General features: G+C 40.3%; 2 protein-coding genes across 2 annotated transcripts; both read right to left on the bottom strand.

Moving 5' to 3' along the window:
• Positions 1–240: 240 nt before the first annotated feature.
• Positions 241–6003, bottom strand: LOC111873197. Its single transcript, XM_023867710.2, has 4 exons — positions 5950–6003; positions 4422–4632; positions 1699–1986; positions 241–312 (listed from the first exon to the last, which is right to left on the bottom strand). Exons 2-4 carry the CDS (start codon positions 4623–4625, stop codon positions 241–243), a joined length of 564 nt encoding a protein of 187 aa, XP_023723478.1. The 5' UTR covers positions 4626–4632; positions 5950–6003.
• Positions 6004–10763: 4760 nt separating this feature from the next.
• LOC111873195 (protein GVQW3-like) lies at positions 10764–11315 on the bottom strand. The gene has a single exon (XM_023867709.1). The coding sequence runs from the start codon at positions 11313–11315 to the stop codon at positions 10764–10766; it is 552 nt and encodes a 183-aa protein (XP_023723477.1).
• Between the last annotated feature and the right edge of the window lie 1196 nt (positions 11316–12511).

The raw sequence follows: 12511 nt of genomic DNA, 5'->3' as shown, positions 1-12511 counted from the left end.
AAAGTAGTTTCTTTGCATCAGCTTTACTAAACACTGAATGAATTTTTACTTGTCCCAGTGATTGGTTGGAACATTTGTTTTGATACATTCTATATCCAGTGGTGTGACAACTTGTTTCTCATCCTGTAATTGGATCTACTTGAATATAAGAACAAATTATTATTAATATTATTATAAATAAAATTAAATTTGTCAGATGAAATCAGCCTATTTCTGTATAGCCTGCAAACCACAAACTTATCAGGAGATGACAATGAATGAGATGGTCTTATCTCCCAATGTGGTAAATATTGAAGCATAATAATGAAAGCTCTATAAAAAGAAGAGTGAAAATTAACATGAACATTTCTAACATTAAGTACCATGTCTGTGATATGTTATTTATGTATGTGGGTGCATGCATGTATAAAACTATAAATTATCAACATTGTCTTACATAAAACTTAGAAGGTGAATGTGTGTTCCAGCATGCACATGTCACCCTTACATGGACGCATAACTAATCCAACAGTGACATCATCATTTAGTGTGCAGTCTCATAACTAAAACGTTATTCTTCAAGCTAGCTGAGTAATTTTTCTGGTGTACAGCAACTGCTCAGTTCATGGTTCATAGTTATAACTGAATTCTAAAAACAGAAGTTAACAAAAATTTGCTGTTACAGTCATTACACGGTTCTCTTTGAGACTTTCACTTAGAATAATTAGAAACATTCAAACATGACTGTAATATGTATGCAGCCAACCACCGAGGCATGAAATGTCTACACCCACTCAAATACTGGGATCATGGTTTCAAATCCCAGTCAAGGCATGACGTCTGTCTGCATTTATTCTGTGTTTGTGTTTTCCTCTGGGGTAAAATGTCATGCAGCCAGGTGAAAGTTAACCAACGTTTCGAGGAAAATACTGCCTTCCTCTTCATGGTTGAAGAGTAAGCTATGCAATAAACAAATATGTAGCAGGCTACCTTCTATGAGAGGTGCACACAAGCCGGCATATGTCCTCCTTTCTTCCTGAGCAAATGTAACAATGTAATACATCAACAGATAAGCAAAAAGCAGTAACAGTGAAGTTACCAAATATAGGGAATCGTACAATGGGTTCCCACTGTTAGTTACTTGCTCCTCTGATCAAATCCTTTACTTGAACTAGTGAATCAGAGCTGCTAGCAAATGTTCAGGTGAGGAATTTACATACTGATCATATGGATCTTGGATAAATAGGATGGGTTGGTACAGACTGGATTCATCTTTGCTACTAGTGGAGGGCTCCTGTGAACACAGTAATCAACCTTCAAGTTCCATAACATGGGAAAATTTTGAGTAGTTGAGCAACTGGCGGCTTCTCAAAAAGAACTAGCTCCATGGAGTGAGTTAATTAGTTAGTTAGTTAATTAGGTAAGTAAGTAGTTAGTTAGTTAGTTAGTTGGTTGGTTGGTTATTTAGTTAGTTAGTCAGTCAGTCATTTATTGTCACTGAGTTTAAGGCATTACCAAGGGCACCTTTTCATCAGATGTGAAGTGGATAGGATACATTCACAAACTCAAATATATTGCTTATGGTGATTCCACTATTATTGTATATATTATGAGTTCAAAGGGAAGACTGAAACCAGACCACACTAGGATAATCACTCTCTCTGCTTTTGTATCTGGGAAAACTGAACTTTGAGGACAAAGATATTAAAAGGTTATTACCTCTGTGGCTGAAATGGAGATGAAGTCATGGCTGCCATTCTCGAGGTGAGGACTGGGCATAAGAACTCTGCGAGGAACTGCCACAACCCAGCCTCCCACCTGTTCTGCCAATTTCATACTGCCTGTATTTCCCTTACTTGTAGGCACAAATAGCTTTCCATGCTCTGTACCAGCATTATGACTTGTGCTCCTGTGTCCTTGTGTCTGTGCAAGACTATTAGCGGAATCAAAACGGGCCAGCACAGTTAACCATGCAGTATAGTAATTGCGGAACACCAATTCTCCCACCTACAAGTTACAAAGGTATATGAGATTCTTTCCATGTTAGGAATTAGAACCTCTACTGTATTATGATTATGATTATTAGCTGAANGCGGCAAGGTTGTCAGCCTTATGCACCGGCCACCCTTTACCCCCAAGAATATTCAAAGAATATCCCTGGTTCTCATTTATGTTAGAGGGTGAGTCGACCCCAGGGCCATGTTGTGGCTGGAAGGATTAGGTCAATTGAAAAAATCCAGTGACCTCGTCGGGACTTGAACCCGCGACCTTGCGGCTTGCAGCATAGTGCCTCAACCAACTATGCTACCAAGTGCCCCATATATATATACGTGTTTATTATTATAATAACAATAATAATTCAAAGTAAGAACAAGTAATCCCTGTGCTTAATTAATTAAGTGCTGAGGCATAAAGTCGTATGGGAGAGTGGAGTTATAACTCCACTATTCTTAACCTCGACATTAGTTGAAAGGGAGTGGTTAGCTTCATGCCCCAGCTACTTTAACCCCGGGGAAAGAGTCCCTGGAATCCACTCGACAGGAGGCTGGGCGGAAGCCAGAGGATGTTTGGCCGCTGTAGAGTAGAGAGAAATCTCTTCCTTCTGCCAGGAATCGAAATCCGGCCGTCCAGCCCGTAGCCTGTTTCTATACCGACTGAGCTATCCCGGCTCATAATAATAACAACAATAATGAGCAGGTGGAAAGTAGACCTGCATTATGTCAGACATTACAAGAATATAGAGAATGAAAGTAAAATTCTTAATAATTTCTACAATTTAAGACAATGTGTCTCTGATATGAAAAATAAGTGACTGAGCAGGTGGGTTTTGCGATAATGCTCGAATGTCGGCTGAGACGCTGGTTATCATGACGGAAATCTTTCGTGGTTTTCTTAGGTCCGTACAGGAAAATTGGGGGTTGTACACCACTCAGCCACGACATTAAAAATGTGCCGTTTGGGTCGCATATAAAAAGGCTGGCGCTTCTAAACACCAGTGGCCTTAAATCTTACATGCTACAGTTCGTGTCAAGTTAACCATTTAAGTTCACGTTTTAGTCCGGCTACTTTTTTTTTCAGTTAAATAAATGAGTAAATGCGGAAATAACGCTCTCACATTAGTTCTTGGATAGGTCCACGGGCCATAGTTTGAATACCCTGGTCCGGAGCTACATCAATGCACGCGCATCCATGGTGGAAGAACGGAACAATTACATTTAAATAATGGCAGAAAATAGATTTTTTCCGGTCGCCAGAGATAGCCTTCCCAGAAGCAGTAGAAGCTCAGAAAGGGCTCGGAAGCGTTAGGATAATTCTCTACATAAACAGTTAAAGGTACCTTTACCAGGTCGCGGAAGCTCCCACATTTTCTAGACAATTGGCTCACAGATGGCGGTGAGGTTGTGAGCCTTAAATACCGGCCGCCCTTTACTCCCCGGGAAGATTCCTGGTACTCATTTCAATTATAGGCTGAGGGCTCAGGGTCATAGTGCGACTGGAAGGATTAGATCATTTGAAAGATGCAATGACATCGTCGGGAATCGAATCCATGACCTTCTGTTTAGTAGCATAGTGCCCCCTGCATAAACAGGCGACCAGCATAATTACAAATGAAGAAGAATGACAATAAGAAGAAGAAATTGCGTATCGGGACATGAAAATTCTACAAATTTGTTTTTCATGTAACTCTTCAAACCTATTGCAGAACAAACCAGGAAAATAATTTCATGTTATTTGGCACAGAAACTTTCTTTGTATCAGTGCAGCAACAGGCATTATATTGTATGCTGACTCCTCATAAAGGAGGCCCAAGGTAATTCATTCAGAATTTGTATTGGACAGACTGGACCTGGCGAAGAATTCTTTTCAGGATATTTCAACTTTCTCCTTTTAATGATCATTTTACGAAGTCTCCATATTCCTCTCTAACTGTGGGCAACTGCAACTCAAGAAATGTCTTTTTTTTTATTCAAATCGAAGCCCACCATAGACATAGAGGCAGCATGTTACTCTGACACGTCTCTGTACAGCTACAAGACACGTATTATCACAACCAGCAAGTCTATAATAAAACTTCGTCTGAAAATCAGAAACCTTATATCAAATGCTCGTTATTCCCCCTTTCAACATCGGTTCATGAATTAATGTTTCTATGTCACACCTCAATATTTCTCCATAAATAGGCCTATAGAAAGCTATATAAAATCTCCCCGACGTTCGTGAAAAATCATTAATTAATTAGCTCACAACTCAAATGAAAATCTTCGTGGTACTGCATTTTTTAAGGAGTGACGAGAATCAACAATGGGTTCAATGACCAAACAGCCAAATAATTAAATGTTCCATATCTGATGTGCATTCTTAATTAACGAATAGGTGCATGCCATACGTAATTATTAACATTTTTAAACCTCTTTCTAAAGTTATGCAGCATAAAAACTTACTTCGGATGGTGTGGAGAACTGAAGATCAAGCACGGAACACCCAGGACTGGTAGCTTCATCCTCGTCCAAGCTCACGGCTACTGGCCCTTTGACACTGAACTCCACAGTTTCACTTCCGCTCTGGCGAGAGAGAGCGCCTGGCGTTGACATCGGAACAGGAGCCAAGGCTTGGACCGGTCGTTTGTCTGAATTTATCTCTGTCATGTTTCTCCTGCATGCAGTTCAGATCATGAATATTTATGTTTTGTTTCCTCTAATTTATATCAATATTTCGTTCAGTAATTCTAGTAAGTTAATAAGGGAATGAAATTCTCAGCGTCGTCCTACTATCCAGGAATGTTAACCATGTACGGAAGTAGTACTAGCAGTATTAGATTTGTAGCAGTAATAGTATTAATTGTCGTTATGAAGTTATCGGTATTTACTGGGACTAGTATAATGTAAGGAAATGGGGTGCAAAATAACTGCAAAATCTCTGGCATGTCTTCACATTGTGTATAGAAAATGATAATTATAGAAAGGTATATTTATTACCAAAAACAACGAGTGTTGTCAAACTTGATTTTAGTGTAAGTGTATATTACATGATGTCGTTTACGTGTGTCCCTAATGGTCAAGTTTAAAGCAAAGATTTATCTAATTTCTTGACAGGTTTTTTTTCCCCCTTGGCACTACAGCCCCAGTGGGCCTAGGCCTACCTCCATGAACTTCTCCGTTCACTTCGGTTTTTCTAGATCTTACACATTCGGTAGGACTCCTTGGGCGGGTGATCAGCTCGTCGCAAGGCCTCTACCTGTACACGAACACAGAAAAATGCACACACACAAACTAAACATCCATGCCCTGAGTGGGATTCGAACCCACGATCCCGGTTTCCAAGCGAGCGAAGACAGTACATGCCTTAGACCGCTCGGCTACCGTGACCGGCTTTCTTGACAGGTTAGTTTTGAAAATAACTCAAATTCCAGTTTTGATACATATAAGGTAAAACCGTAACTAGTCAGCTTCTTAGACTTGTTGCTAATGTTAGGAGCATTCGGAAACAGTATAGGTCTAGTAAGTGCATACTAGCTGGAGCAAACGAGCATTTTCCCAAAGCGCTTCGTGGAGGGAGTATGCAATTCTTTCCTGGTTATGAAATAAGACATATGAGAAGAATTTACTATAAAGATAGGTAATAAGAGATGCGTGTAGTATTGGCTCTAAAAGCACTGATTTTTTTTTCTTCTACATCCTACAAGTTGAAAACAATTCCGATTTTACCGTAAGAATCTACGATAGAAGAATCTGTACTAATCAGACAGTCGGGATGGAATGGTTAGCACTTGTTCAAATCTCAGCTCGGAATCCAGCTATCCTGAATATTCTTTTTACTCTTTTCCTCTTTGTCTTCAGTCAAAACTGGCCGTGGCCCCTTTTTCTCTCCATTTTTATTATTCACATTCAGCTCACAATTCGACGCTACAAAATCTATGAACTTGAAAAACAGCTCCGTTTAACCCCATAACAATTAAAACAGGAAACTTACGTGTATGGATATGAAACAGTTCCGTTTGCACGTTGAAGGTAATTAAATTAAACGAAATAAGTATAGACCTATGTGATCCAGTATCCGAGTGAACTTCAAGAACCCAAGATCCCAAGACCCGAACCTCTGCTTCTTGTTGATTTCTGTGGTTGGTCAGTGGATTTGAAGTCGACTCAACTGCAAAGGTCATTTGCACCATTAAGAGGTCCAAACAAATTAAAATTATTGGCATAATTATTTAAACTAGATGTTGATAATATACTTTTCTTCACGCCAAATGCAATGGTTACTTCGCCACACGTTGCTTTACAGAATCTTGTGTATGAAAACTTGATGCAACACGTCATGATGAATTTGGAACTGAGGCAGCAGAAACTTTGTTTTGCTCATATTTGTGTTGTCTGAGAATATTAGACAGACAGATGTTACCTCCCTCAGAGGTGTTTTGCACCAAATGCCTATTTTGCGTAGATGTGCTAAAATCGATCCATCTGGCTGTCGTGAATCGAATTGAATTCAGTCACCACAATACCGGCTCTTATATTGTGGGAAAATGGACCTTAGAGGATTAAAAGCTAAAATATGAAATTAATTTTATATTACCTGGATGAAATTTAATCACTTCCAACGTTTCTATGACGTGTTTTTATGCTATACCTTTCTTCCTGGATGAAACATATTTTTAAAATCGTATTACGTCAACTTTAATGTGGTGTTTCAATAAAAAGAATTATTGGTGCCCGTATGTTATGCTAAAATATTTCAATTTCAACCATGTTTCCACATCTGTTGTTAATTTCCGGTCACAGATCTTTAAGCAGCACCACAATACCATGCTCGCCTTGCAAACAAGTTGTCATAGCAACCCGGCAAGCATCACATGTGAAGAATGCGCAGACTCTCTTAGCCGTGCTGTTTGCTTCGAACAGTTATGGATATTTAAGCCCTTATGAGTATGTATAACGAATTAAATATCCGTAAAGGTAACCTAAATAATTTCTATGCCTCAAACAGTTCGTAACCGTTCAAGTCAAAGCTCGGATCCTTGACGGAATATTGAACTGTTGCACCGTCATGTGATTCCATTTACGATGAGTGCAGTTTTGTGACATTGCAATGACCATTTAAAGCTAAGGATTAAGTATCCGTATATTGTCACGTATTGGGGGTAGCGTAACTAAGAATTGTGGGTTCTAGATTTGAAGATTGGATTTATGGGACGTCTCTATTACAATTACACTGGATTATAACAGTTCACACATTGAACTACTTCTTGATGACGAATCTCCCACTGTCTAGTCTCTAGCCTTCTACTACTCCTTCTAACTCTTGAGTCAGAGTCAGAGTCAGAGTCAGAGTTACTTTACGACTAGGCCGCACAATAGCTCAAGCGGTTAGTCGCTGGCTTCCCATCGCGGCGGCCCAGGTTCCATCCCGGGTCTTGTCAAGTGCAATTTGTGGCGGACAAAGTGGCGCTGGGACAGGTTTTCTCCGTGTATTTCGGTTTCCCCTGCCAGTCTTCATTCCACCAATTGCTCCACAATCACCCTCACCTATCATCTGGGGCTGGTACAATAGGCCAGAAGTGGCCGCAGTACACGGGACTTAGTCCCACCCCACTAGCAATAAAAAAATACGACTGGCGGTTTACCGCCAATCAGTTTTTCTTGGCAATAAGCCGCTTGAGACCCACGACCAGAATTATTTTCCAACTGAACATTTGCGGTTATACTCGTAGTCCTTATGTAGCATCCTCTCTGATGAGAGGATAGGTCTGTCGTTTACAACTGCTGCTGGTTCTCGCCAGCCGAGTCAAGACCAATGTGTCTTCGAATGAAGCACTCATCTGGGGCTTACGACCAGATTTGTATTACTGTCAGACAGTTGCGGGTTTATTGATGTGGGGCGTTCTCTCTGACGAGAGGACGGGTCTGTCGTTTACCTTTGCTGCTGCATCTCGAGCGCAGTCATTCTCGGGTCCGAGTACCGTGGGACTCGCAACCATATTTTACTGTCTCAGATTCGAGACTTCCTTTTTCGTCGTCTCCTACGACTCACAGGGTTACGGTGGACATATTCGATCCCGCCTCCACACGGGAGTCCTCACCAGCGAATGAATTACGTACGTGTCCTTTTAAGACTCAGTGGGGGCCGCAGACAGAATACACACTTGAAGGGTTCGTCTGTTATCATCTGCGTATCCGTTGTCACGGTAATGCTTGTCCGCCTAAGCCGTTGTCCAGCAATGGTCTATTCCGCGTTGCCACGGGAATGTGCTCAGTGCAGGGCAGCCCAGCAGGCAGTCATATTCCGACTTTCAGGCGCCATGTCATAACAAGAACCACTTGCTTTAAACAGGGCATTCGCCAAACGGACGCATAATTCTGTAATGAACAATCACCCTCAGCAAATTCTCAGACCCCTCTTCGTGATATAGTAACCCTCAGAATCATTCCCAAAGATTATAATTTAATAAAAATTGAGAACGTAATATTTTATTGATTCAAGAGCTATAAACGGAAAAGAGTGTTAATACTAAGAAATCCTAACTATTTCACGACAATCTGAAACCCATTAGTTAGCTGTGAGTGGCCCGGTTCTGACAAGGAAGCGCTAAACACTGCAAACTGGATTTATGAGGCCTATGTCAAGCTTAGTTATCGCTAACTCTTCAGTAACAATTTCAAAATCCTAATGACAGTGCAATTATACAGAATAAAGTGTAGGTTTCTAACATCTGGCTTTGCATTCGATAACTTAGAGAAGGGCAAGTTACTAGGAACTGCGTAATTTAGTCATATAAACTACGTCAAAAAGTAACTGTGAGTATGTTCCCTCCTTCTTCTTTGGTCCCTGTGTTACTGTAATAGTAATACATATTACAGGCCATAGCTCAAGCGGTTAGTCGATCCCGGGTCTCGTCAAGTGGGATTTGTGGCAGACAAAGTGACGCTGGGGCAGGTTTTCTCCGAGTACTTCGGTTTCCCCTGCCAATCTTCATCCCACCAATTGCTCCACAATCACCCTCACCTATCATCTGGAGCCGGTACAATAGGCCAGAAGTGGCTGCAGTACAAGGGACTTAGTCCCACCCCACTATCATTAAATTATATATATATTATTCACAGTATGAGGGAATGATGATACACAAACATACAACCACTACAGTGTAGACGAATTGCTCATGGGAAGAGCAAGATTGAAAAATTTGTCATTTGGATAAAGGAATAATACACTTTTTCAGGACCAAAGTAAATTCTGAACTACAATACACATTCACAGAACTAATACAAAGATGAATATAAAAATACAATCCATTGTGAGAAACTATGGTAATGTAATAAAATGTACCTCAAAACTATTTTACAAAATGATATATTTCATCAGGCTTCCTAGGATATCTCTTTCCTTCGTCAATTTTTTAAAGAAAAGTGTTTGGTATACCACTCTTCCTAAATATTAGTCCTCTTTTATTGTGTTCTCAGGGACACATATCTGACTGTTTTAATTTAAATTTCCAACTAACGTTTTCTAAGCACCATCGAAGGCTTACAGCTGAGATGCGAAACGAACTGTACGAGTATAAGCTATCCAGCCTCATATCGCAAAACTGATTTTACCTTATGCATTTTTGAGAAAACAGAAAGTTCAAGAACTCAGTGCTACTGCTGGTTGCCTAACACAACTTTCATAGGCCTAACATAGAAAGAGGGCGGGGGGGGGGGGCAGAAGGAGGGATAGTATGGAATAGACCTGTGTCTATCTGGAAATATGTAAAGTTGGCTATCTGGTTGATAATGTGCCTGATTTTGATTCTGGAAGCACCTCCTTTGAACACCACTCTGTTATCGTTACTGAACTACTCAGTCCCTACAGGTTAATGCGGGCATATTACCCTAAAATATGATACAATTACTTCCTCCAGCATTCCTCCTTATGACCATTTCATGCCACTGCTAGCTAAGAAAATTAATTCTTGCAGCTAAAGATGGAGGTCTCCAAATACATTATGTGCTGTAAATCTAAGCTACAAACAAAGCAGTCAAGATGGTTAACACCCTCAAAAAGGAGACATATTCTCATTGTAGAAGCAATGTGTTAGGACATAATTAAGAACTTTGACATAAGATCATCAGAATTGTGTGTATGAATGCCATTTCTTATACTACATTAATATAAAACACACATGTTAATGCATAAATACTATAATGCTTACTGTAAACAATATAATACAACATTTCATTTGGACTAAATTCAAAATTAGCCAGAAAGTAGAAGAAAAGTAGGAGGGCCCAGACTGAGATGTATGTATGATGTAGGGAATGATTTACAAGAGCTGAGAAGCACAAGTCAAATAACAGAGAGGAAGGGGCATCCATTATAAAGGAGACCAAGTTTCTTACAGTATTGTAAGACCTAGGAGCAAGCAATTGGAAGAAAAATGGGCATTATAGCATGGAGTCAAATATACCAATGAAGGTGAAAGAGCATCACAGACAAAGGAAACTTTATTTTGTAGGTTATACCACTAGTTAGCACTAAATCAAAGTACTGCATTTAACAGAATTTCCATAACGTTAACCCTGTAGCTCATTTATGTAACTGTATAAAATGACACCTATATGAAGAAATAAAATCAGCAGAGATCATACCAAATGTGTGCTTAGTTTCTTTTCAGCCGATATCATTGTTCTATTCTAAAATGATTTTGAACAGAACATGATCCTAGACATAAAACTTATACAAGGTCCGTATAAAAAGTATCGGGAAAAGTTCCGGGAAAATAGATTTATTTCAGATATTGCTACAATGCCTCAAAATTCTTCAAAATACATCCCTTGTGCATCGATACACTTTTGCCAACGGCGTTGCCACGACACGAAGGTTCCCTGGTAGGCGGATTCCGGAAGGTCCTTAAGGGTCCGTGTGCAAGCCTCTTTGATGGCACTCAGGGTCCCATGATGGTGCCCTTTGAGGGAGGATTTCACTTTCGGGAACAGGAAAAAGTCTGCTGGTGCCAAGTCGGGACTGCAGGGGGGTTGGGGGTCTTCCTCAACGCGTTGCAGAAGGTCTTCGCAAGCAGCCACTCGTCTCTGCTTTTGGTCGTCTGTCAAGACCTTCGGGACGAGTTTCGCGCAGACCTTTCGCATCGCCAAATCTTCAGTGATAATGGTGTGCACCGTCATCTTATCAATGCCAACACGATCTGCAATCATGCGCACACTTAACCGACGGTATGAATTGCGTACATCACGCACACGTTGCACGTTGTCGTCGGTTCTTGACGTTGACGGCCGTCCACCGTGGGGCTCATCCTCCACACTCTGTTGGCCATTTAAAAACTGCAGTTTGTGACATGCTTTCATCCTTGAACACTTGGCGAATCATGCTCAACGTCTCCGTACCCGATTTCCCCAGTCCAACACAAAACTTGATGGCGTACCTCTGTTCAATCGTTCGCTGCATTCTGTGCTTGCACCGACTCACTCGACAGGGGTCCACTGAAAACACGGCCTGCCCTCTACGAACGCGCTCAGGCGAATGGTGCTTGGCGCGTGTTAAAGGTTAAACCCCCACCACCACGCCTGTGCGGTGCGAGCGTGCTGCGGTGTACAGTCACGTAAGGGAAAGATTTTTCTCGATACTTTTTATACGGACCTTGTATTATCAATTAACATCAGACACTCAGATGCTTGCATTAGCCTTCATCTAAGGTCTAGGGGAAAGCATCCAAGAATGTAGAACTTGCAGATAGTTTATACTTGAGATCTTATTTTTATTTGAGGATAAATTCAGTGTTTCAATTCTGGGTAAAATAATGTTCCAGTATTACAATAAAAGTATTCCACCCTTGTAACATGTTCCACTTCATTATACCTTCTAGACCCTCTGAAACAAACTAATAATCTCATTACAGTACCAAAATTACCAGATGATCATTTTTATTTACTAAAGAAGCCCCTTAAAATTCAATTCTGGTACACCCCTGCATAAATAAATAAAAAACTGGTGAAGATTCACTACTGATAATCCGTAAGTCTTGTTGTGTCATTTTGCCTCATTCCATTGTTAAATATTCATACATTCTAGCTACAGTGAAGAAGTACAAGTTGTATCATCCAGTTGCGAAGAAGAATGGGTCTCAGAAGTCAGAATGCAAAAAACAAGTGTGGTCTCCAAATGATTCCTCATTTCTGAATAATTGGTCATAAATTATGCAATAAGACGCAGCTCCAGCTACATTTCAATACATTTCCAATCCAAAATAATTTAAATTATCCAGCTTATTCTCTTAAAATTATAATTTATGCTCCACTGGTGCTAATATGGTACAGGGATAAGAGTGTACGGGAAGCTTATACTTGTGTCTTGTTGCCTTAGGTAGAAGTTTGGAGGATCTTGAGTGCACCATGGCAATTCTAATAGTGTTCACTTACATAATATATACAAGCNAATTTATTTGTCGCGATATACCCCGCGATACGCGACAATATATACAAGGCCTTTTCATAGTAACATATCTGGATTCTTTAAGAATTCTTATTTCTGGAATATAGTTCTT

Source organism: Cryptotermes secundus, unplaced genomic scaffold (genome assembly GCF_002891405.2).
Source record: "Cryptotermes secundus unplaced genomic scaffold, Csec_1.0 scaffold540, whole genome shotgun sequence".
NCBI lineage: Eukaryota > Metazoa > Arthropoda > Insecta > Blattodea > Kalotermitidae > Cryptotermes > Cryptotermes secundus.
Note: the sequence above shows the minus strand (reverse complement) of the source record. Positions and strands in the feature narration are given on the sequence as shown.

What these genes read in the sequence shown, in the direction of transcription:
- LOC111873197 (XM_023867710.2), bottom strand. Translation starts at nt 4,625, where the DNA reads ATGACAGAGATAAATTCAGACAAACGACCGGTCCAAGCCTTGGCTCCT. An exon ending in AGTTCTCCACACCATCCGAA is followed by an intron (nt 1,987 to 4,421) that starts GTAAGTTTTTAT and finishes TGTAACTTGTAG; the next exon opens with GTGGGAGAATTGGTGTTCCG. An exon ending in TCTCCATTTCAGCCACAGAG is followed by an intron (nt 313 to 1,698) that starts GTAATAACCTTT and finishes TTCTTTTTATAG; the next exon opens with AGCTTTCATTATTATGCTTC.
- LOC111873195 (XM_023867709.1), bottom strand. Translation starts at nt 11,315, where the DNA reads ATGAAAGCATGTCACAAACTGCAGTTTTTAAATGGCCAACAGAGTGTG.